Raw genomic sequence first — 23,522 nt, forward strand, 5'->3', positions numbered from 1 at the left:
TGTCTAAACGCTGATAGTTATAAAAACCAAGTCGCTGCTTCAAAAGCGTCAAACGATCCATTGGGCGAATTATCGCTCCGTGTAAACGTAGCATTAAACACTGTGACAGATAAACGCTGCTATAGATTGCAGCATTTATGGGGTTGATAACAGGCAGCTGTGTGAAGCAGGCCTGCACACCTTAAAGCGACTCTGTACCCACAATCTGTCCCCCCCAAACCACCTATACCTTCGTATAGCTGCTTTTAATCCAAGATATGTCCTGGGGTCCGTTCAGCAGGGGATGCAGTTATTGTCCTAAATACAACTTTTAATCCTGCAGCGCTGTGTCTAACGTCCGGGGCTTACATTTGTATATGCTTTAGGCTGGCACCACCTCTCCGTCCTTTCTCCCCACCCTTCTCATCATTAGGAATGATCCAGGAACATTTACTGCTGTTTGAGCTTTGCACAGGTGTATTAACGATCCAGCCCATGTGCCGGGCTGCCACAGGTGGGGAATAGGAAGCAATCTGCCTGGATCATTCCTAATGATGAGGAGGGTGGGGAGGAAGGACAGAGAGGGTGTGCCAGCCTAATGCATGTACAAATGTAAGCCCCGGACGTTAGACACAGCGCTGCAGGATTAAAAGTTGTTTTTTTGATAATAACTGCATCCCCTGCCGAACGGACCCCAGGACAGATCTTGTATTAAAGGCAGCTATCTGAAGGTACAAGTGGTTTGGGGGGGGTCAGATTGTGGGTACAGAGTCGCTTTAAAACCCCTCTATGTTGCCAATATACATATACATTCCTATATGAACAAGTCATCTGCAGTAGGAACACACATAGTCGTATAGCTGACGTGAAGGGATTAAAGAGTCACTGTCATTTTTGCAGTAAGGGAAACATATCAATAGTTTTAATCCAATTGAGGTCTGTGGGTTTAGACTGTGACTAATCACAGAACAAGCCAGGAGAACTGTGTCTGGTGCGTTCTCTCCCGATTCTTTGTTAGGTTATCAAGGCCACTTTAAATGAAGTCATGATGCTGTTTGTATTGTTTTATTTTGGTTTACTATCAAGTGTCTATCCATTGTAAATCTTGACTTTTTGGGCACTTTAAAGGAGAAGTCCTGTGAAAATTTTTATTAGTGTTGTATTGCCCCCAAAAGTTATACAAATCACCAATATACACTTATTACGGGAAATGCACATAAAGTGCATTTTTTCCTGCACTTACTACTGCATCAAGGCTTCACTTCCTGGATAACATGGTGATGTCACTTCCTGCATAACATGGTGATGTCACGACCCGACTCCCAGAGTTGTGCGGGCTGTGGCTGCTGGAGAGGATGATGGCAGAGGGATGCTCAGTGTCCCTCCAGTGTCCCTCTGCCATCATCCTCTGCAGCAGCCACAGCCCACACAGCTCTGGGAGTCGGGTTGTGACATCACCATGTTATCCAGGAAGTGAAGCCTTGATGCAGTAAGTGCAGGGAAAAAAAGCACTTTATAAGCATTTCCAGTAATAATTGTATATTGGGGATTTGTATCTTTTGGTGGGGCGATATAATACTTTAATAAAAAATTTCGCCGGACTTCTCCTTTAATACCTATGCCCCTGAGCTTGATGCAAGTTTGGGATATGTAAGCTATCAATAAATATGCATTTTTTCCCTAGATGAAATGAGGAGCCCAACCCCAGAAAAACGAATGGTAGAGAGACATCCTAGAGGAGATCACAACCGTTACCTTTACCTGCAGTTACAGCACATAGAGAGAAAGCTGGAGCTTCTAGGACCTCTTCAGTTTCAGAATCCTCAAAGTTACATACAGGCTGTTTCACAAGTCCAGCACATGAAGGAAGTATTGGAGAACCAGTTTTATGCTTCTGGATCTGCTAGTGAAATGTGAGATCCAGATTCACCCACCCTTATGTTTATAGTTGCAGTGACATTTCACTTTCAAGTACAGTGGTACCTCGGTTTTCGAACATAATTGGTTCTGGAAGGCTGTTCCAAAACTGAGCAGTTCGAGAACCGAGCTGTAAGTTCCCATAGGGAACAATGTAAATGTGATTAATTGTTTTTTACACTCCGTGGGTCAGGTGCAGAGCACCCGGCCCACAGAGTGCAAAAACACTCCACATCCCCCGCAACAGTGAGAGGCAGGAGCGGGCGGCTATTTAAACTTGCCGCTGCGCTCCTGCTCCAATCAGCTGCAGGGGACACCCTGTAAAGAAGTGGGGAATCCCATCATAATAACCAGCTTCTTGCTCCCGCTGCTCCCCGCTGCCTCTGCAGACTCTCTTTTACCCTGCAAAGGCGGCGGGGAGCAGCGGGAGCAAGAAGCTGGTGAGCGGGGCTGCGGGCGCAACAGCACGGGCGCGCCGCAGTCTATAGGGGTGTACAGGCTGGGTAAGTTTATCTGAAGCTCTCTTGGCCGGCGGGGGCTGGTGGGGAGAGACAGGAGGACAGCGATGGGAGCCGGCTTCTTTACAGCCTGTCCCCGCAGTGAGAGGCAGGAGTGGGCGGCTATTTAAACTTGCCGCCGTGCTCCTGCTCCTTGCTGCCAGGGACACCCTGTAAAGAAGTGGGGAATCCCATCGTTTTGGTTGTCAACCATGGCCGTTGTTTAGCATGTTTCTACGGTTGACATTGCAATTTCATCCATAGGAACACTATTTTTGCTCAATATTGACTGCTGTCCCATTAGGGTGTGTCCTGTAATAAAATTCCATTGCCTTTAGGATGGGTAAAAAAAATGAATACTGTGTGTGAACAACTAAAAACAACAGCCATTAATAATTGACATTCAATATTTCTACAGCTCTACCAACGGCTGTTGCTCACTATATTGTGTGAACTAAGGTTGTTGTATGCATTGACTACAATGCATTGTGTTAATTGAAGACAATGGCCGTTCTTTTCATAAAAAGTACATTGTGTGAACATAGCCTAATATTTTATGTCTAACACAGGCTAAAGCACCATCATCACCAGAAACTCAATGTTATTCACTTCACTTTAATGTTACTTCATTTTAATGTTATGGCTGATAAGTGTAAGACAAGTTGCGCATCATGCTCCTGTAACTGGAATAGAGCATGTAATCATCATGTAATCATCTTCTGTTCTCATGCTTTGTAGATGCTCCTCCATTGTAAGTCTCTCAGAGGACAAAAAGAAAAATACAACCAAGGGTCTGCCCTGGTGGTTTGTCTTCATTGGATGGTTTCTTGTACTGGCTACTAGCGGAGTATCTGGATTCTTTACAATGTTGTATGGCTTACATTACGGCAAGGACAGTTCTATCAAGTGGCTCATTTCAATGGCCATCTCATTTTTTGAGAGTCTCTTCATTACGCAACCTTTAAAGGTGTGGTAGGATGTTTTTGCTTTAATAGATATTGCATACCAGAGAAGGTTAGTAGGAATATACTTTTACATTGTCATATTATTTATCTCTTATATGTTGCAGGTACTTGGTTTTGCAGCATTTTTTGCTCTAGTCCTAAAGAAAGTGGAACCAGAAGATGAAGAAGAAACCACCATCAATGGAGATCTTTCAGCACCAGGTACTAAGAACCCCTTAGGGGCGGTATGCAACAGCAGGGGAAGGCATGTCTGTTACCATGTGGTGAGGTTATTTGTGAAGAAGTATACTTCACTTGGCAATGCAGATAACATACAATGCAGAAGACATATTAAGTTATGTATTAGGATACCTTGAAGATCCCCGAGGGCAAAGATTACAGTACATATAGAGTACTCTGGTTAAATTTCCCTTAGAGAGGCACACAGCTAGGACAGGTAGTGATAAACTGTATCTGCTGCTAACATTGCTGTTAAACATTTGCTGGCTTCTAGGTGTATATTGGACACTATTATCTAACATTCATGGGTGAGGCACAAAGGTGTTTTTTACTTACAAAATAAACTATACTATATAGACAGATAAAACTACAATATGTGGTATGTTAAAGATCTCTTGTATCTGTAAAATATATATTTTAAAAAAAAATCTGTATTTAATTAATTGACTTTGATAAATATGTGTTTTCTTCCTGTTGCTATTGAGACCACTGAAAATTTTCATGTGTTCTGTGATAACCTCTGAAAAATGCTATACCCCTATATTTTATAATGTGTGGCTCAAAATCACAGGTACATTTTTAAGGCTGGGTTCACACTACGTATATTTCAGTCAGTATTGTGGTCCTCATATTGCAACCAAAACCAGGAGTGGATTAAAAACACAGAAAGGATCTGTTCACACAATGTTGAAATTGAGTGGATGGCCGCCATTTAATGGCAAATAATTGCTGTTATTTTAAAACAACGGCTGTTATATTGAAATAATGGCCGTTATTTACTGTTATATGGCGGCCATCCACTCAATTTCACCATTGTGTGAACAGAGCCTTTCTGTGTTTTTAATCCACTCCTGGTTTTGGTTGCAATATGAGGACCACAATACTGACTGAAATATACGTAGTGTGAACCCAGCCTTGCAAAGGTGTAGTTCTGCCAAAGGAATGTATCACCTATTGTCATTTTAGGTAGGGATCAGTGCAGCTTTGTTCTCCCCATGCCACTGTTCATGCCTATTTGCATGATCTGCCCTAAAGGAACACCCCTCAACTGAGCAACAGTCCCTACACTGGAGTATGTGCATAGGAGAGGGAAAGAGGTCAGACAGGCTGGGTCAATACCAAATGTGAATGTATGAGCAATAATCCCATGACGGAGAAAAAACAAATAAACATCCAAAAGACAAGAGGTCCGGCAGGGTAGGTCAATACCAAAGGGTCAAAGTCAGGTCTAGATCATCAGAAAACAGCATGGATAATCACAGGCTGAAAATCATGATACGGGGAAAGCTAGATACTGAGCAGGATAAACACTGCTGAAGCTTACAGACACCACATCACAGGTGTCTATTGCCAGCAGGTACCCTTATTTAAAGGACAACTCCCACGGGAAAAAAATTTTTGGCTTATTTAACACACATTACAAAGTTATATAACTTTGTAATGTGGTTAAATACCCGATCTTGACTTAACCCTTTGAGGACCAGGCCCAAAATGACCCAGTGGACCGCGCAAATTTTGATCTTAGTGTTTCCGTTTTTCCCTCCTCCCCTTCTAAGAGCTCTAGCACTCTCAGTTTTCTATCTACAAGCCATGTAAGGGCTTATTTGTTACAGGAATAGTTGTACTTTGTAATGGCGTCTTTCATTTTACCATAACATGTATGATGGAATTCCAAATATATTATTTATGAAGATATAAATTGGTGAAATCGCAAAAAAGAATGCAATATGGTAATGTTTGGGGGGTTCCTGTGTCTACGTAATGCACTATATGGTAAAAGCGACATGATACCATTACTCTATAGGTCAGTCCGAACACAACCATATGCAGGTTTACGCAAATTCTCTAATGTTATATATTTTTTTTAAATGAAATCCTTTTTTTTGGCAATTAATTATAAATAAAATGGGACTATTGTGACGCTTATAACGGTTTTATTTTTTCACCTACGGGGCTGCATGGGGTGTCATTTTTTCCGCCATGATCTCTAGTTTTTATTAATACCATATTTGTGAAGATCGGACGTTTTGATCACTTTTTATTAATTTTTTTATATATATAATGTAACAAAATCGGTAATCCGCGCACTTTTTTCCCTCTTTTCGTGTACGCCGTTTACCGTTCGCAATGACGCTTGTTATATTTAAATAGATCAGACAATTGCGCACGCTACGGTATATTATATGTTTATCTATTTATTTATTTTTATATGTTTTATTTATATAATGGGAAAGGGGGGTGATTTCAACTTTTATTGGGGGAGGGGTTTTGGGGTAGTGTGTTAGTGTTTTTAACTTTTTTATTTTTACACATTTGAAGTCCCTTTGGGGGACTTTTACATAGTTTAGTTTGATTTCTACACTGATGAATGCTATGCCATAGGCATAGCATTGATCAGTGTTATCGGCGATCTGCTCATTGAGCCTGACTGTGCAGGCTCAGTGTAGCAGATCGCCGATCGGACCGCACGGAGGCAGGTGAGAGACCTCCGGCAGTCCGTTTTACCGATCGGGACCCCCGCAGTCACACTGCGGGGGTCCCGATCGGTAAGTGACAGGGGACTCCCCCTGTCACTTACACTTAAACGCCGCGGTCGCGCCGCGACCGCGGCGTTTAAGGAGTTAATGACACGCGGCAGCACGATCGCTGCAGCGTGTCATTACCGGTGAGGTCCCGGCTGCTGATTGCAGCCGGCCCCCACCTGCTATGAAGCGCGCTCCGCTCCGGAGCACGCTTCATAGCGGGAGAAACACCCAGGGCGTACAGTTACGCCCTAGGTCGTCTGGGGACAGACTTCCATGGCGTAACTATACGCCCTGGGTCGTCTAGGGGTTAAAGAGTCACTGTCGTATTTTTTTTTTTTTGCTGAAATCAATAATCCAGGCGATTTTAAGAAACTTTGTAATTGGGTTTATTAGCCAAATCTGCCATTATCTGCATGTAAAAAGCCTTTTCCCAGGTCCCCCCCTCCTTCCTCTTTTTCATCCACTCTGAAAAATCTGAAAATTGTGACTTGTTGCAGGAGACGTACCCTGTCTGTTCTAGGGAGAGGGGAGGGGGGAGGAGGAAGGAAGGAGTTAGCCGGCAGCAGATAACAGAGGATTACAGGCACGCAGCTGGGTGACAGCTGTAATCCGAGCTCAGACTGGTCACTGGTGACTGTCACAGGAAATATCCCGTGAGGGATTTGTAGATTAACTCTTTGTTGTCCTGTTTTGGTCTTTTCTTTAGCTCTCTCCATAGGAGAACAATGAAGACAGGGGGGAGAGCTTCAAACTGCTTTTTCATGATAAAAATGCATTTTTCGGATAATAAACCCAATTACAAAGTTTCTTAAAATCGCCTGGACTATTGATTTCTGCAAAAAAAAATTCACGACAGTGACACTTTAAATACTCATTGACTCGGCTTCTGTATTGCTCAGTGTCAGCCACATCTCTCCGCACTGGTCTTTACAGAATGAGCGGAAGACTAGAGATGAGCGAACTGGGTTCGGGTCGATCCGAACCTGAACGTTCGGTATTTGATTAGCAGGGGCTGCTGAACTTGGATAAAGTTTTAAGGTTGTAGCCAATGACTATATCCATGTTTTCCACATAGCCTTATGGCTTTATTCAAGGTCAGCAGCCACCGCTAATCAAATGCAGAAAGTTCGGGTTCGGATTGACTCGAGCATGCTTGAGGTTCGCTCATCTCTACGGAAGACCATCTCTGAATGTATACTTTTATGGGATGATTTTTAACAAATTGCTGGTGCGTCAATGTGATCAAGTTAATGCAAGCTACACTTGAATGTGTTTATGTGTTATGTGTATATGAGATATGAATGGACAAGTACTCGAGTATCCATCACTTAGATGATTTATGTGTAATTTACCAATATGAGTAATTTATATTCCCACAGGAGATCCAGACCTTATTCTAGAACCTCCCAGAGATAGTAACATATACCAACCGCCTCCTCCCACCGATGTCTCAAGAATGAAGAATATCTATATAAAAGAGCAAAAGGTGTTCGCTTTAATACGGGAAATACTGGGTAAGCTTTCAACCTGTTGGTAAGATACTCTACTGTATGTCATGAGGGCTGACTGCAACTCATTTATCTCCTATTTATATCCATAAAATTGTCAGTGTGAATGGTGAAACCTATAACTATAGTACAATCATTATTCATCTTATAGCTCCTGTGTACAAAATGGCTGAACAGAACAAAACTATCGGATGCCATTTATTTATTCTATGTTATGTAAGACTCCTGTGATGCCATTTATTTATTCTATGTTATGTAAGACTCCTGTGATGCCATTTATTTATTCTATGTTATGTAAGACTCCTGTGACTTCTGTCTTGCAGCATACTTGGGATTTCTATGGATGCTTCTTCTAGTTGCATATGGGCAGAGAGATCCAAGTGCTTACTACCTCAATAAGCATATTGAAAGCAGCTTCACTAATGGACTTGAGAAAGTATGTAGTTACCAAGATTTCTTTACTTGGGCAAACACTACCTTGATCAATAATTTATATGGAATTTATCCAGGTAGGTATCAGTTGTAGTCATTTCAAATTGCTTCTTTCTGGTAATTTAAAACATTGTAACATCTGGTTTTATCTGATATTCATGAGCATGCAGGCTGTGTATTTTATTTTTGCTCCTAACTGCTGATCACCAGAGAGTTTGCTGTTAGGATCCTCCATACCACCTGCTTACGATTGGGAAGTCATTGCAATCATCATGAAGTAGGACAAGGTCATTGGACAATAGACAGGACTTGTCCCATTCAAATGAATGACAAAGCCTTCTGGGTGTGCTTTGTGTGTACCTCTGTTATCTATATACTGGTATCATCTTCGAATGTACTCCTAGCTGTGTTGTTAAGAAGGGCACTGCTGGGAGATGATCTGTACAGAACAGGAAGTTTCAGTTTAAGGCCCTATTAGATGAAGCGATAGTAGTATGTATATGTAGTAAAGACAACGATCAGCCAATGGCAACAATCATCTTTTAACCTGCTGAAAAATCATCGGCCATCGGCTATTACACATAGCGATTCACATCTGACAGCTGATGACTGTGTAAAAAAAAACTGTATACATATCTGTCCCCGATCCCCAGTGTTCTCTACGCTTCCGCCCACTGTCTGCAGCCACCGCTGGAACTTCAGAGGTGGTTTCTGAAGTGACAGGCCGCTCAGCCAATCACTGACCGAGACAGGACAAGGCCGTGGCCAGTGATTGGCTGAGCAGCCTGACCAGCTCTGAAGTTCCAGCGGTGGCTGCGGACAGCAGGCAGAAGCGAGAAGAACACAAGGAGTGTGGAGAAGTATGTGTACAGTTAATTATTTTACATTTAAAAACAAGGGCTGCATGGACAGTGATTATCTGCCGAATCAGGCAGATTTGGGCAGATATTGCTTTGTGTAATAGACAACAATCAGCTGAGGAACCAATCATTGGCTAATCATTATCTTTCAACATGTTTGAAAATTAGCAGTTACTGGCCGTACATCACTACGTGTAATAATTGTGCACATCCAACATGTGATGCGAGGATAAAGAAAATAATAAAGACATATACTTACCTGTCCTTATTTCCCCGGTGTCTGCCTGCTTTGTTTCTGTGACTTCCCACTCATTACAGCCACCTCCAGCACTTTCAAATCCATCTATGAAGTGACAGGCCACTCAGCCAATCACTAGCCAAGGCACTGTTCCGTCTCTCCCAGTCATAGGCTAAGCAGCCTGTTTCTTTAGAGTCAAGACCAGAAGTGTGAGCTGCAGCTGCAGCTGTGACCAAGTAATCCCACAAACAAGGCTGTAGGACACCGGGGGAACGTGGGCAGGTAAGTTCTTTTACACCTTTAAAACAAGGCTGCATGGACATCACTAGTGATGTCCATGCAGCCTTTGCTGCATGATAATTGAGTCTTATTAAGTGAACAACGATCTAGCAGACTGGCACTCGATTATCCAGGATATCAGACCATATAATACAGCCCTTAGGGGCTACACAGGGCTACCAGGCAATGCAAGTCATCATCTCACACTGCCTGGTTGTGCTAGCCCTTCATTCCTACAAGTGAATTGCGTTGCGCTACAACTTGGATACATTTTCTGAGACTGTAGGGTCCTCATTCACTTCAGCGAGACAGGCAGTGCAACACTGTATTTCTTGTCGTGCGACCAGGTATCGATGTGTATTTAAAATGTGTTTTGTAAACCAGACAACTTTTGTTTTCTTTGAAACAGGCTTTGTAACAGATGGCAACTCAAAGCTTGTTGGCAGTGCGAGGATCCGACAAGTTCGAGTTAAGAAGGACACCTGCCCTGTAGCTCACGTCCTACAAACCACAATTGAAGACTGTCGGGCTCCTTATTCTCTGGATTCCGAAGATATGGAGCAGTATGGTGAACAGTGGAATATCTCAGCTTTGAGCAATTCATCTGACTCCAGTTCGGCATGGAGCTACAGAAGCCAGTCCAAGCTTAGAAGTCACCCTACATGGGGTCGACTGAGCACATACCGAGGAGGGGGCTATGTAGTGGATTTAGGAGGTGATCGGACTGCTGCTTCTGGGTAATTTATCTAATCCAATTACTTGCTGCATAACCAAATAATCATCTTTGTTCCAAGCAGACATGACATGAATCAAAGGACTGCTCTAGCTTAAAGGGCTTATCCAGGGCTACATAAACATGGCCACTTTTTTTCCAGAGACAGCACCACTCTTGTCTCCACTTCAGATGAGGTTTGCAATTAAGCTCCATTCACTTCAATGGAACAAAGTTACAAAACGCCACCAAAACTGGAGACAAGATTAATTGTTTCTGTGGAAGAAAGTGGCCATGTTTTTGTAGCACTGGATAACCCCTTTAGCTATCATAGATTACATCACTGGCTGATATTAGTATTTTATTCATTATATTCCTGATAGGGTCCTGCAATATCTCTATAACAACATCTGGCTGGACACTTACACCAGGGCAGTTTTTGTTGAGTTTACCATTTACAACGCCAATGTCAACCTATTCTGCCTTGTCAGGCTGATGTTTGAGACAAAAGCATTAGGTAAGAATGGCAGTGATAGATTTACTAAATACTAACCAGCAACTATGGAGAGTAATTGAAAGCATCACCTTCTTGTCTTTAAGGCACCTTCCAGACTCATGCTGATCTCCAGAGCATCCGCTTGTATCCATACACTGATGGCTTACATATCTTTGTTGTGGCGGCTGAAGTGATTTATTTTCTCTTTGTTATTTACTACATGGTGATACAGGTATGGAGGTCTTTCCATAGTCCATCCTTAGATGTTTATAACATCCTGGAAAGATAAATATCATAGTAAATTCACATAGCTTTCCCTAAACTGTGGATGTGCTACATTGTGGCTCCACAATGGTTAAATGTTTCAAATCCTTAATTTTATATGACTGCTGTGTTATAATACACAGGGTCTGTTTGTAGTCTGTCACCACATAGACACATAGGTTTACATAGGAATTGCATGTACAAAATAATAGGATATTTTCAAAGAAGACTTTGTAAAGTTGTCTAATTTCTCGTCTATATGTTCTGAAGCTATAAAAAAGTTAAAGTGCACGTAGAAATTAAACTGAATAGTGAGGAGTGAATAAGTCTGGTAAACTTTATTTTACAATAAGGTCACATTATTTTATATACTGTATACAGGGGAAACTTATAAAAGCTCAAAAGTGGGGATATTTTCGGAGCAAATGGAACTTGCTGGAGTTGGCAATAATCCTTATAAGTTGGAGCGCCTTATCTGTCTTCGTGAAACGGACTATTCTTGGAAACAGGGATATTAACTACTACCAGGACCACAAGGATGAGTAAATTGAAAATGCCATCATGGCCCATCTTTCATAAACCTATGTAACACGCCATACTTTGTAGAAGGAGTTGTGCATAGGCCTCCCTGTGTCACACAGAGCAGATTAGTTTATATGAAAGATTTGCAGGGATTAGTGTCCTGCGGTTCTGGGAATGTACTTTGACCTAGCTCTGTCTGCAGCAAGAAAGAGGCAAGTTACATAATCCACTTTTAACTAGCAAGTGAGGCAATTATAGCACAGGACAATGTAGTACAAAGAAAAAACAATGTTCTAAGCACTTAGCTTTGACATTACAACTACATATAAGCAGCAGAGAAATAAAATGCTGTGTTCAGATGCGGTAGGCTGCGCATCCTAAGGCTAAGATCACATAATGTAAATTGTCTATTAATCATGGCCGTTGCTGCCGATTTGCAACAACGGCCGGGATTAATAGAAAATTTACATTGCATTGCAGTCATACACATAGTATACACTCCGGCAGAGATCCCTAGTGGCCGCAGTGAAAACTGACAGTGGGCTCCAGCCGCACACTCCATGGCCGCACACGGATGCACCCGCATCCCAATTCAGCACAAATTAAGTTCATTTGGCCGATACTGCAGTATGGGCCAGGATGATCTTCACAGACACTGGACGCTGTGTGAACCTGGCCTAAAATTCATATATTTATTTTAAACAGTAACTGTACTTAAAGGAGAAGTCCGGCGAAAATTTATATTAAAGTATTGTATTGCCCCAAAAAAGTTATACAAATCACCAATATATACGTATTACGGGAATTGCTTTTTCCCTGGACTTACTACTGCATCAAGTCTTCACTTCCTGGATAAAATGGTGATGTCACGACCCGACTCCCAGAGCTGTGCGGGCTGTGGCTGCTGGAGAGGATGATGGCAGGGGGACACTGAGGGACACAGGGCACTGGAGGGACACTGAGCATCCCCCTGCCATCATCCTCTCCAGCAGCCACAGCCCGCACGGGCTGTGGGCTCTGGGAGTCGGGTCGTGACATCACCATGTTATCCAGGAAGTGAAGCCTTGATGCAGTAGTAAGTGCAGGGAAAAAAGGACTTTATAAGCATCTCCCATAATAAGTGTATATTGGTGATTTGTATAACTTTTGGGGGGCAATACAATAGTTTAATATATATTTTCGCTGGATTTCTTCTTTAACATTTCAGAGTGTTGACAAAGAAATTTAAGTGCTTTCACTGCTGTTTTTGAGCACCTGAGAATATGTACACTCCATGTTGCAAAGCTATCTCTTATTCCCTCCATTCTTTCTCTAACCCAGTGCTAGGATGCTTGCCAGCAATGTTCACATAGGCGCTTCCTCTCCCTTACTTTTCTGGCTGATCACAGGACATAGTGCTGATGAAATAGCATGTGGTGGTGACAAGGGGATCATGTGGTGGTGACAAGGAATCATGTGAGCAGAAAGGAAAGAAACCGCAGTAGCACAAAAAGGAAGGGGTTACACTAAGCATTGAACAGCTGCTGCTGATAATGATGATGATGGCAAGATTGCAAACTATGAGGAAGCAGAGGAAATAAGAGAAGCCTTGATTTACCTTTTAGGCACAGGGTGGACTCTATGGAGGAAAAAGACTCAGAGATTACTCGCAGAAACACAGCCTTTCCCCTGAACATAACACTAGCTAAGCCCCTCCTCCAGTGTTCCATCCTATGTCTCTGTTCTTAGAGACAAACTGAGCCTAACAACTGGCAGTGGACAGCAGATTTCAGGGAAGTGACATACATAATAGGCATAGGATTTTTTCTGGGATAAGGAAAAAATTTTTGCTCTTTGTAGATATCTGCTCTTACTAATTTGCAAGTAGTTTCATTGCTTATGCTGTACCCATATGTATAGTGGTCACATAATAAAATAAAGCACTGTTTTCTTTTTTTTCTGTGTTTTCTAGGTTTGTGAGTTTTAATGAAACCGCAGCAGCAGATGCTGCATTGGGCTACCTCATTGCCTTCTTAGTACTTCTGTCAACTATTAAACTGTGGCATCTCCTGAGACTGAACCCAAAACTTAACATGATCACAGCAACACTTCGCAGAGCCTGGGGAGACATCTCTGGATTTATTACTGTCATTGTTATAATGTTCCTGGCCTATTCCATTGCCGTGAGTGACTCCATAATCTTATACTTAAGGGCTGTAGTCATGTTTTTAGTTAGAGGTGTTGACCATGGATAAATAATATTTTACTCTATTACATCAAGAAAAACATAACAAATTTCATTTAGAATCATTTAAAAAATGCCTCTTCTACTACCTATGTGTTATTGTGTAATGAGACTGCACAGGTGTAGCATGTAAACCACAGAGAAGACTGTAGGAGATCTGGAATCAACCACTTTACAGGAGTACTAGAACCAAAGATGGTACAATTCATACACAATTACCATTACACAACTCCCTCAGTAAGAGACAACTAGCTTGGTGCTTTTGAAGGGAATGTGTCATCAGAAAATGTCTTATTGTTTTATTTTTTAAGAATTTGTGGTGATGTTTATTCTAATTTTACATTTTTCATCTCTATCTAATACTGTAAATTAACCCTGCGATCTTGCAGTTTTCATTCTCACCACTGAGGCTAAAACTAAGATGGGACTTCCTGTTCGGTCTTTGGTGATAAGAGGAGGGTGCTATAAAGTGATCTGTACAGCATTAGGCTATGTTTACACTGCGTATGAATCCGTCCGTAGTGCGAACCGCGAATATACGCACGTAGTTTGAGGTTGAATACGGCGCCGTGAAAAATGAACAAGACCATTGCTTGAGGACGGAAATGTTGAAACTCACGGCCGTGGATTTCCATACGGTCCCGTACGAAGTACTTATTTCAGCCAAATTGAACTTGATTTTTTGATCCAAAAGGTTCTGTGTGGTTTACGGGGCTGGGCGAAGATTTCCAAGTAAATGACCTGCCTCAGATCGCTTCGAAACAAGCTAGGAAAGCATAACTGTACTGCGGGCGTATGTTTGCGCTGCGTACGCATCCGGCCACATGTCGATTTTTTTGCACGCTCGTAGTTTCAGCCGCACATGTACGGCAGCGTAAGACCTGCGTACGGATTCGTACGCAGTGTGAACATGACCTGACAGTGTCCGGTGATACCAGTAGATAAATAACATCAATACAATCAAGACAACAGCAGCTCCCTGTGGAATGACCCCTTCAAATGTTACAGAGGACCCTCAGAAATGTTTTTATTCCTCTCAAGGGGACAGAGTCTGTCTATTGTTGTCTATGTCCATGACTTTTACTGTAAAACATGTCAATGAATCCTGGTAAAAAAAAAGCTCAGGCAAGATGACAGCCCCCATAACAATGTAAAAGGAGTGAAATACAGCCAGAAAAAAGAAACAGATTAGAATAAAGGAACAACTTTTAGTATCCAACTCTAATCAGTAAAAGAAAATCTGAAGATCAGGCACACTTCTTAAGTGTCATAAATGTCTGTTGGATGTGGGTCATACTTCAGGGACCCGCAGCTTCCTCGACTGCCTAACTACCTATAATGTTTAGGTAACTCCCATTAATATTAATGGGGATTACATAAACTGTGTAAAACAGACAGATGCCAGGGGCTGCCAAAGGACCCTTAAAGGGGTTATCCAGTGTGGGGGCACTTTTTGGGGGGGACCAGGGAGGAGGTGGCTGAAATAAAAGACGTCCACTCACCTCCCCGGTTCCAGCGGCAGGTCACTCATTGCGGCGCTCCGGTCCCCGGTTCCCGGCCGCTTCCTGGTGTCTGACGCCGCCCGAGACGCTACGTCTCAGGGCCGCTCAGCCACTCAGTGAAGGAGGCGGGATCCGAGCGGACTTCAAACGGATCTCGCCTCCTTCACTGAGTGGCTGAGTGGCCCTAAGACGTAGCGTCTCGGGCGGCGTCAGACACCAGGAAGCGGCCGGGAACCGGGGATCGGAGCGCCGCAATGAGTGACCCGCCGCTGGAACCGGGGAGGTGAGTGGACGTCTTTTATTTCAGCCACCTCCTCCCCGATCCCCCCCAGAAAGTGCCCCCATGCTGGAGCACCCCTTTAAGCTGTAGAAAGGTACAAGTTCCATAGGTGAGACCCACATTAATTCCGACTTTTATTTCATTTCCTGTGACTATGCTATAAATATCCAGATGGGAATATCCCATATAATTTCAGAGAGGTAAGAGCAGTTATGATTGCAGTTCTAACTTGTCTCACATACACACAGTATCTAAATATTGCTGGGAAAGTCTCTTTAACCTCCTCCAGTCTGTCGGGTTTCCAATAGCTCTCTCTTCAGGTTGTGGCTCTACAGCAGTCTTGACACTCAACATGCCCCTCTGCTGTCTCTAGTGGCAAGCCTCAGTAGCTAACAACAGGGTCATGAGGTGCCCCTTTTACGTTTGAGGCCCAAGCACCAGTCACTGCCTGGGCCTCAACTGTGTTTTAGAAATACAACAATTGCAGGACCTGCCAGTTTTTATTAGCTCAAGCATGCTTGAAAAAGGTTCCAGTTGTAAGCTGAAACGTTGCACCTGTTTTTGTATTATGATTGATGGAATAAAAACACTGCTCACCTTTACTTTTGGAGTGCCGCTGAAGTTTGTACATTGGAACAACTATACATCTAGTCTGACTTCTCTGGCACCCAGGATTGCGGTGCACTACCTGTTGTTAAGTACTAATATATATATATATATATATATATATATATATATATATATATATATATATACACACACTACTGTTCAAAAGTTTGGGGTCACCCAAACAATTTTGTGTTTTCCATGAAAAGTCACACTTATTCACCACCATACATTGTGAAATGAATAGAAAATAGAGTCAAGACATTGACAAGGTTAGAAATAATTTTGTATTTGAAAAAACTTTGTTTTTACATCAAACTTTGCTTTTGTCAAAGAATCCTCCTTTTGCAGCAATTACAGCATTGCACACCTTTGGCATTCTAGCTGTTAATCTGTTGAGGTAAGCTGGAGAAATTGCACCCCACGCTTCTAGAAGCAGCTCCCACAAGTTGGATTGGTTGGATGGGCACTTCTGGCGTACCATACGGTCAAGCTGCTCCCACAACAGCTCAATGGGGTTCAGATCTGGTGACTGCGCTGGCCACTCCATTACCGATAGAATACCAGCTGCCTGCTTCTGCTGTAAATAGTTCTTGCACAATTTGGAGGTGTGTTTAGGGTCATTGTCCTGTTGTAGGATGAAATTGGCTCCAATCAAGCGCTGTCCACTGGGTATGGCATGGCGTTGCAAAATTGAGTGATAGCCTTCCTTATTCAGAATCCCTTTTACCCTGTACAAATCTCCCACCTTACCAGCACCAAAGCAACCCCAGACCATCACATTACCTCCACCATGCTTAACAGATGGCGTCAGGCATTCTTCCAGCATCTTTTCATTTGTTCTGCGTCTCACAAACGTTCTTCTTTGTGATCCAAACACCTCAAACTTGGATTCATCCGTCCACAGTACTTTTTTTCAGTCTTCCTCTGTCCAATGTCTGTGTTCTTTTGCCCATCTTAATCTTTTTCTTTTATTGGCCAGTCTCAGATATGGCTTTTTCTTTGCCACTCTGCCCTGAAGCCCAAAAACCCGCAGCCGCCTCTTCACTGTAGATGTTGACACTGGTGTTTTGCGGGTACTATTTAATGAAGATGCCAGTTGGGGACCTGTGAGGCGTCTGTTTCTCAAACTAGAGACTCTAATGTGCTTATCTTCTTGCTTAGTTGTGCAACACGGCCTCCCACTTCTTTTTCTACTCTGGTTAGAGCCTGTTTGTGCTGTCCTCTGAAGGGAGTAGTGCACACCATTGTAGGAAATCTTCAATTTCTTAGCAATTTCTCGTATGGAATAGCCTTCATTTCTAAGAACAAGAATAGACTGTCGGGTTTCAGATGAAAGTTCTTTTTCTGGCCATTTTGAGCGTTTAATTGACCCCACAAATGTGATGCTCCAGAAACACAATCTGCTCAAAGGAAGGTCAGTTTTGTAGCTTCTGTAATGAGCTAGACTGTTTTCAGATGTGTGAACATGATTACACAAGGGTTTTCTAATCATCAATTAGCCTTCTGAGCCAATGAGCAAACACATTGTACCATTAGAACACTGGAGTGATAGTTGCTGGAAATGGGCCTCTATACACCTATGTAGATATTACACCAAAAACCAGACATTTGCAGCTAGAATAGTCATTCACCACATTAACAATGTATAGAGTGTATTTGTTTAAAGTTAGGACTAGTTTAAAGTTATCTTCATTGAAAAGTACAGTGCTTTTCCTTCAAAAATAAGGACATTTCAATGTGACCCCAAAGTTTTGAACGGTAGTGTATATATATATATATATATATATATATTCTTTTTCCTTCAAGGCACATGACTAAATGCACCTTTTTGTATTGCAAGATAGAGAGTGATGAAAATGAAGGAATTTGTTAATATGTGTCTATTACTGTTGGTTACAGTGTAATTTGATATTTGGATGGAAGCTTTATTCTTACAAGACTGTGTTCGACTCTGCAAAGACTATGGTCAGCCTTCAGCTGGGAATCTTCAACTATGAGGAGGTATTGTAAAACAAAGCTCATTGCATTGCATTGCAGTGAAAAGGGAAGCATTTTCTGAATGACTTAAATTGTGCTATGCAACTCCTGGCAACTGCAGGGCCTGCCTTCTACAACTGCTATTCTTGTGGTATGCTGAATCACCTTTACACCCTATTCCCATAATCTTAGCTACATGCAAGATAGAGCTCCCACTAGGGAAATAAAAACATTCTTACATACATTTATGAGTACCTCAAGAGCATTCTGTTTTTTTAGAGGTAAGATAACCCACACAAAACTAACTTCTGTATGACATTGGTATTTACATGGATCTCCAACCCCCAACCCTCTACATTGAGTGTCACAACCTCATGAACTTAAAGGGGTTATCTGGCTAGGGAAAATTTTATACAGTGGCCTTGGGTTACAATATTTTCAACATACAATGGTCCTTTCTAGACCATTGTAACTTGAGACAAGACTCAACATATAATGATACAGACAGTCAGGATCTGCAGCACAGGTGTAACAACCCAGTATTAGTAAAGTGCATGCAGTGATTGGCTGTCTAGTATCTCCTCTCTACAGTACAGTGATACTACGTGTCCTGTACTGTTCTGTACCTAGGCCAGGATGAGTTGCTCCTTTGGGCACCAGGTAAGGGAGGCTCTATTTTATTTTTCTTTGACCCTGTGTGATCTGTAAAGGTCCCTGAAAACACTCTGTTCCTCTACATACAAAGTAATTCATAGCTTTCAGTAGTTTTTTATTATTATTGTATGTAAGGACTTGCTTTATCCATGCAATTAGTTATCTGCTTATTTTTCGTTAACGCTTCATTTTTTTCTAAAAAAAAAAATGCTTACCTCTCCATGCTCCCCTAGTGTCCTCCTAAGGGTCTCTGGTGTCCCCTGCAGAACAATCCTGCCTCCACTTTCAAGACAGACTTATTTTGGAAGTGACAGCATGCTCAGCCAATCACTGACTGAGACAATGCCGCAGCCAGTGATTGGCTGAGAAGGCTTTCACCCCCAGAAAAGTCTGTTTTGGACATGGAGGCGGGATTGTTTAGCAAGGGGCACTTGAGACCTGTAGGAGGACACTGGTGGAGCACAGAGAGGTAAGCATAGCCTCTTTATTGTTTTCTGCATACTTGCAACAATATATATATATATATATATATATATATATATATATATATATATATTGTAACGCCCGGAGTAGTGGATCCACTGGACCGGCACCAGCGATGGCACAAACCTCACCAGGGAGCGGAGTCTAAGGGGCCGCTGGTTTTCACCAGAGCCCGCCGCAAGGCGGGATGGACTTGCTGCGGCAGGCGACCCCCAGGTCGCTACCCCTGGCTTGGTTGCTGGTGTCGGCAGGCGAGGCGTGGCAGGAGATGGCACAGGCAATAGTCTGCAGATGAGAGAGCACGTGACAGGCTGGACACGGGAACAGGTGGAGTGACAGGGGAACAGGAACCAGGAACAGGGACTTGGGACCAGGTAACGGACAGGACTCAGGAACAGGGACTTGGGACTAGGTAACGGACAGGACACAGGAACAACAGGGAGCTGGGCCAAACGCTATGGGAAGCATGTAGAGGCTCCAACCCAGGGGACAGGGCATGCTGGGATTTATAGGGGAGTGATTAGGTGCAACTACCAATTAGGAGCGCACTGCCCCTTTAAATCTGAGACAGCCGGCGCGCGCGCGCCCTAGGAGGCGGGGACGCGCGCCGGCCGGCACAGCGGGAGACAGGAGCGTGGAGAGGTGAGGCGCCCCCCGGGGCCGAGGTGATAGCAGCGCCGGGTCCCCGACTATGGACACCGGCTGCTGCATGGGGCAGGAAGCGGTCGCGGCGGCGGCCCGGAACGCGGGACGCCGCCGCGGCTGTGACATATATATATGTATGTAGACACGAGCTTCTGAACAGCTTTATAAGACCTCTGCTACTTGGCAGAACCTACTCATTCACTTCATTTAGAGAAACTCTTCTTTAATATTGGTAGCAAAGCAGCATGGTGTCATTTAAGTAAAACAATAGTTTTTGAAATTATAAAAAAATCTCCCCAAATAAGTATTTAGTACTTCACTAAATGATTTCAGCCTAAAGCCGCTATTACATGGGCGATCTCCAGGAGCAAGCAAGTCAGGTCAGTGTTCGGTTGCTCCTTGTTCCCCATTTACTGCGGATGCTATTAAATGCGCCAACAGCAAGTGGGTAAGTGTGGGGGGCGCGGGAAGCTATGGGGGGGGGGGGGGGGGCTCCCGGGACGATCTATATATATATTCTTACTTTTTCGATGCATTGTTCAGCTTTTAGATCGTTAGTAGCACCCATCTTTTTATGAGGTTCACTTTAGTTGTGCTTGCATTCTTTCTTTGTAATTCTATCAAAACTATTGATGTGTATATGACATGTCAAAGGCTTTTTTTTAACACAAAAGTGACACTTTAAGTGAAGGCCACAGTTTACATATAAGAGACTTGATGATACTGTTGCTTACTACACTACATCATTTTCATGGTTATTCTATGTCTCTCTGTTCTTAGGTGTTGGATTATAACCCAGTGTTGGGCTCTTTCCTGGTTGGATCGTGTATTATTTTCATGACTTTCATGGTATTGAATCTTTTTATTTCGGTTATCTTGGTGGCATTTAGTGAAGAACAAAAGAACCATCAGGTTAGTGATAATACAGCAGAATTAAAGGGGTATTCCGACAAAGCTTACTTTGAATAAAGCTCACCCACTGGAAGTCTGTGCCATACTGTGCCGTGCCATCAGCTGCAGAGGGAGTCTCTTGCTTCAGGCTTTGCTGTCCTCCTCTTCAGAGACAGTGCTGTGCCGTACTCTTGCAAGTGAACATTGAACAAGGAAAAAACGGTAACCCTAAAAGCAAAACTGATAGGGTCTATTCACATATCTGCAGCAGAAATCTGGGTGTATGCCTTGGACTTCTCCTGTGGATCATTTAGTAAAATACATTTTGGATTTGGAATATGCACATTTGGTATGTATGAACATACTGTTCCTCTACACTGTTAGGGATACAGGGATCCAAGAAACATGAAAGATAGACCACTCAGACAAGGCAGAACATAGTATAAGTTTACTCAGAGTGTTCCTTAAAGCGTAACTTTCATTTAAATGTCAGTTTTCAGAAATCAATAAATATCAATTGGACAACTGATTTTAAGAAACTCTGTAATAGGTTTTATTAAGCAAAAGAGTTTCCTTCTGTACTCAAAAAGCTGTTTTCCTGCCCCTCCCCCTTCAGAACAAGAAGGATTTCTGTGTCCATTATAGTCTATGGGGGGGAGGTCAAAAAGGATGAGTGAGCACAGAGAGGAGAGAGAGAGAGAGAGAGAGTCTCAAAATCCTCTTCCTGCTCACTCATCCCTCCCCTCTTCTTAGGTTATAATGGACTTGGCAAACCCGTCTTTATTTTGCTTCTCTGTAATGAAGACAGCTTTGCCTGATTTGCACTGATTTCAATGCAACAATGGCTGTAGTGGTTACACACAGTATACACTACGGCCGTTGTTGAACTGCAGCCGCAGAAAATAATGAACACCAAAAGGTGCCCACAATCCAAATAGAAATAAAATTATGTTCATCCGGCTGATACTGCAGTATTGTCTGGGTGAGCACACAAGACAGCGGCCATTGTTTGACACTGCTAACAATGGCTGTGTCAAACAACAGTTGTTGTCAATACAGACTATAAACACAGCCTCAAGGAAACTTGTCACCATGAAAATGCTACCTTAGCTATCTACATCATGATATAGAGCAGAAGGAGCTAAGCAGATTGATATATATCTTTAGGCAATGTTCACACATTGTGAAACACCAGCAGTTGTGTGGCCCAGCCGGGTCACAGAACAGCCGATGTTACTGAAAATCATCTTCATTTCTGATAAATTCACCATTGCACACAATGGAGAGTGCGTCCGGAGCCGCACGCTCCATTGTGCAAACTGCCATTCAATTAATAGTGGACGCACAAAACTGACATGTCGGCCGGAGCGTATGCTATGTGTATACACTCCGGCCGGGATTCCATTCATGCACATACAAATGTTTTGTATAAATCACGGCTGTTGTTGCAAATTGCAACAACGGCCGTGATTTATACAAAACATATGTTGTGTGAACATGGCCTTATGGTAAATGATTCAGTATAACTTGTTATTTATTGATAAAAACCTCTAATGTTTCCAGGTTAAAGAGTCCAGTGAGTGATCCTACTATTGAGTGACACTGTCCACTGCATACAGAATAAGCAGGGATTTCAATCAACACGTTACAAGTTATACTGAATCTTTTAACTCAAAAGTATATATCAGTCTGCTCAGTTTTTCCTTCTCTATAATATGATGGTGATAGATTTTGGTGAAAGGTTCCCTTTAAGCATGCATGTATGTAAAAAAAAAGAAAAAAAAAATTTGCATGACTTCCAGTAGGTTCTAACCACCTGCACCAATGTTTTATCTACAGTAAATACCATAAGCTTTTAAAATAGATGGCCAAGGGCAGTGTGTGAATTTCCTACACCATAGAAACTAAATGCGTCTCTATTACAGGCATCAGAAGAAGAAGAAATTGTTGATCTCATGTTGATGAACATATGCAGCTTTCTTGGACTACGACATAAGAAGGAAGATGGCGGGACTAATGCAAATTGTCAGAATAACTGAAGATTTATTCTATATTATGTTTTTAAATTATTGGTCATGTAACTACACTGTAACCATGCATATGCTTATTCAGTAGGAAAACGACAGTGAAAATGTGATAGGTTGCTGTATTTGTCATCTGTTCCTGGGCACAAGGTTTATGGATGTCCTTATTATACTTATTTTTTGGAAAATAATACCGGTCTCACTGGTGGACAGATAATGTTCGGGCACCTAGGAGGGTACAGATGTTAAACTGCAGCCCTCCAGCTGTTGCAAAACAATTCCTATAATGGCTGGACAGCTAAGGCATGATGGGAATTGTAGTTTTGCAACAGCTGGAGGGCTGCTGTTTGAAACCCCCCCCAGCCCTAGGTCATTAAAGTGAACCAATCACAGTGCCTATAACACTGTTAGAAGCTCCTAATAGGAGCCGCTAAAGTATTTTGTTACCATACTTGCTGTGCCGTCCTCCTAGGGGGTATATAAAAGAAAATGTTTTATTCTGGAGCACTCTGCATGGAGAGATGCTGTAACTAGTCACAGCTCTCTGCCTGTCAGTGCACTCTGCAGGGATGATTGACAGGAAGAGGCCCGTTAAAAGCATCTATGCCTGTCAATCATCCCTGCAGAGTGCGCTGACAGACAGAGAGCCATGACTAGTTATGGGCCACCTCTGCTCAAGTGACTAGTTCCCGCCTCTCTCCCTGCTGCATGAGCTGCAATTAGACAATGTTTTCTTCTATATACCCCCTATGAAGATGACACTAAGTATGGTAAGAAAACACTTTAGCAGCTTTACTAGAAGCCACTAACAGCATTATAT

General features: G+C 42.7%; 1 protein-coding gene across 1 annotated transcript in view; it reads left to right on the plus strand.

The window, feature by feature from the left end:
- Nucleotides 1-23,004, plus strand: part of LOC138788269 (polycystin-1-like protein 2) — a 64,415-nt gene extending 41,411 nt beyond the window's left edge. The window contains exons 25-37 of the mRNA XM_069965990.1: nt 1,664-1,892; nt 3,132-3,360; nt 3,463-3,559; nt 7,482-7,616; nt 7,934-8,119; nt 9,829-10,156; nt 10,515-10,648; nt 10,732-10,859; nt 11,273-11,433; nt 13,365-13,575; nt 17,928-18,029; nt 20,568-20,699; nt 22,604-23,004. Coding sequence (XP_069822091.1) covers nt 1,664-1,892; nt 3,132-3,360; nt 3,463-3,559; nt 7,482-7,616; nt 7,934-8,119; nt 9,829-10,156; nt 10,515-10,648; nt 10,732-10,859; nt 11,273-11,433; nt 13,365-13,575; nt 17,928-18,029; nt 20,568-20,699; nt 22,604-22,717 — 2,186 coding nt within the window. The 3' untranslated portion in view covers nt 22,718-23,004. The remainder of the gene's footprint in view (nt 1-1,663; nt 1,893-3,131; nt 3,361-3,462; nt 3,560-7,481; nt 7,617-7,933; nt 8,120-9,828; nt 10,157-10,514; nt 10,649-10,731; nt 10,860-11,272; nt 11,434-13,364; nt 13,576-17,927; nt 18,030-20,567; nt 20,700-22,603) is intronic.
- Nucleotides 23,005-23,522: the final 518 nt, after the last annotated feature.

The sequence above is a fragment of the Dendropsophus ebraccatus genome, chromosome 4 (assembly GCF_027789765.1).
Source record: "Dendropsophus ebraccatus isolate aDenEbr1 chromosome 4, aDenEbr1.pat, whole genome shotgun sequence".
Lineage (NCBI taxonomy): Eukaryota > Metazoa > Chordata > Amphibia > Anura > Hylidae > Dendropsophus > Dendropsophus ebraccatus.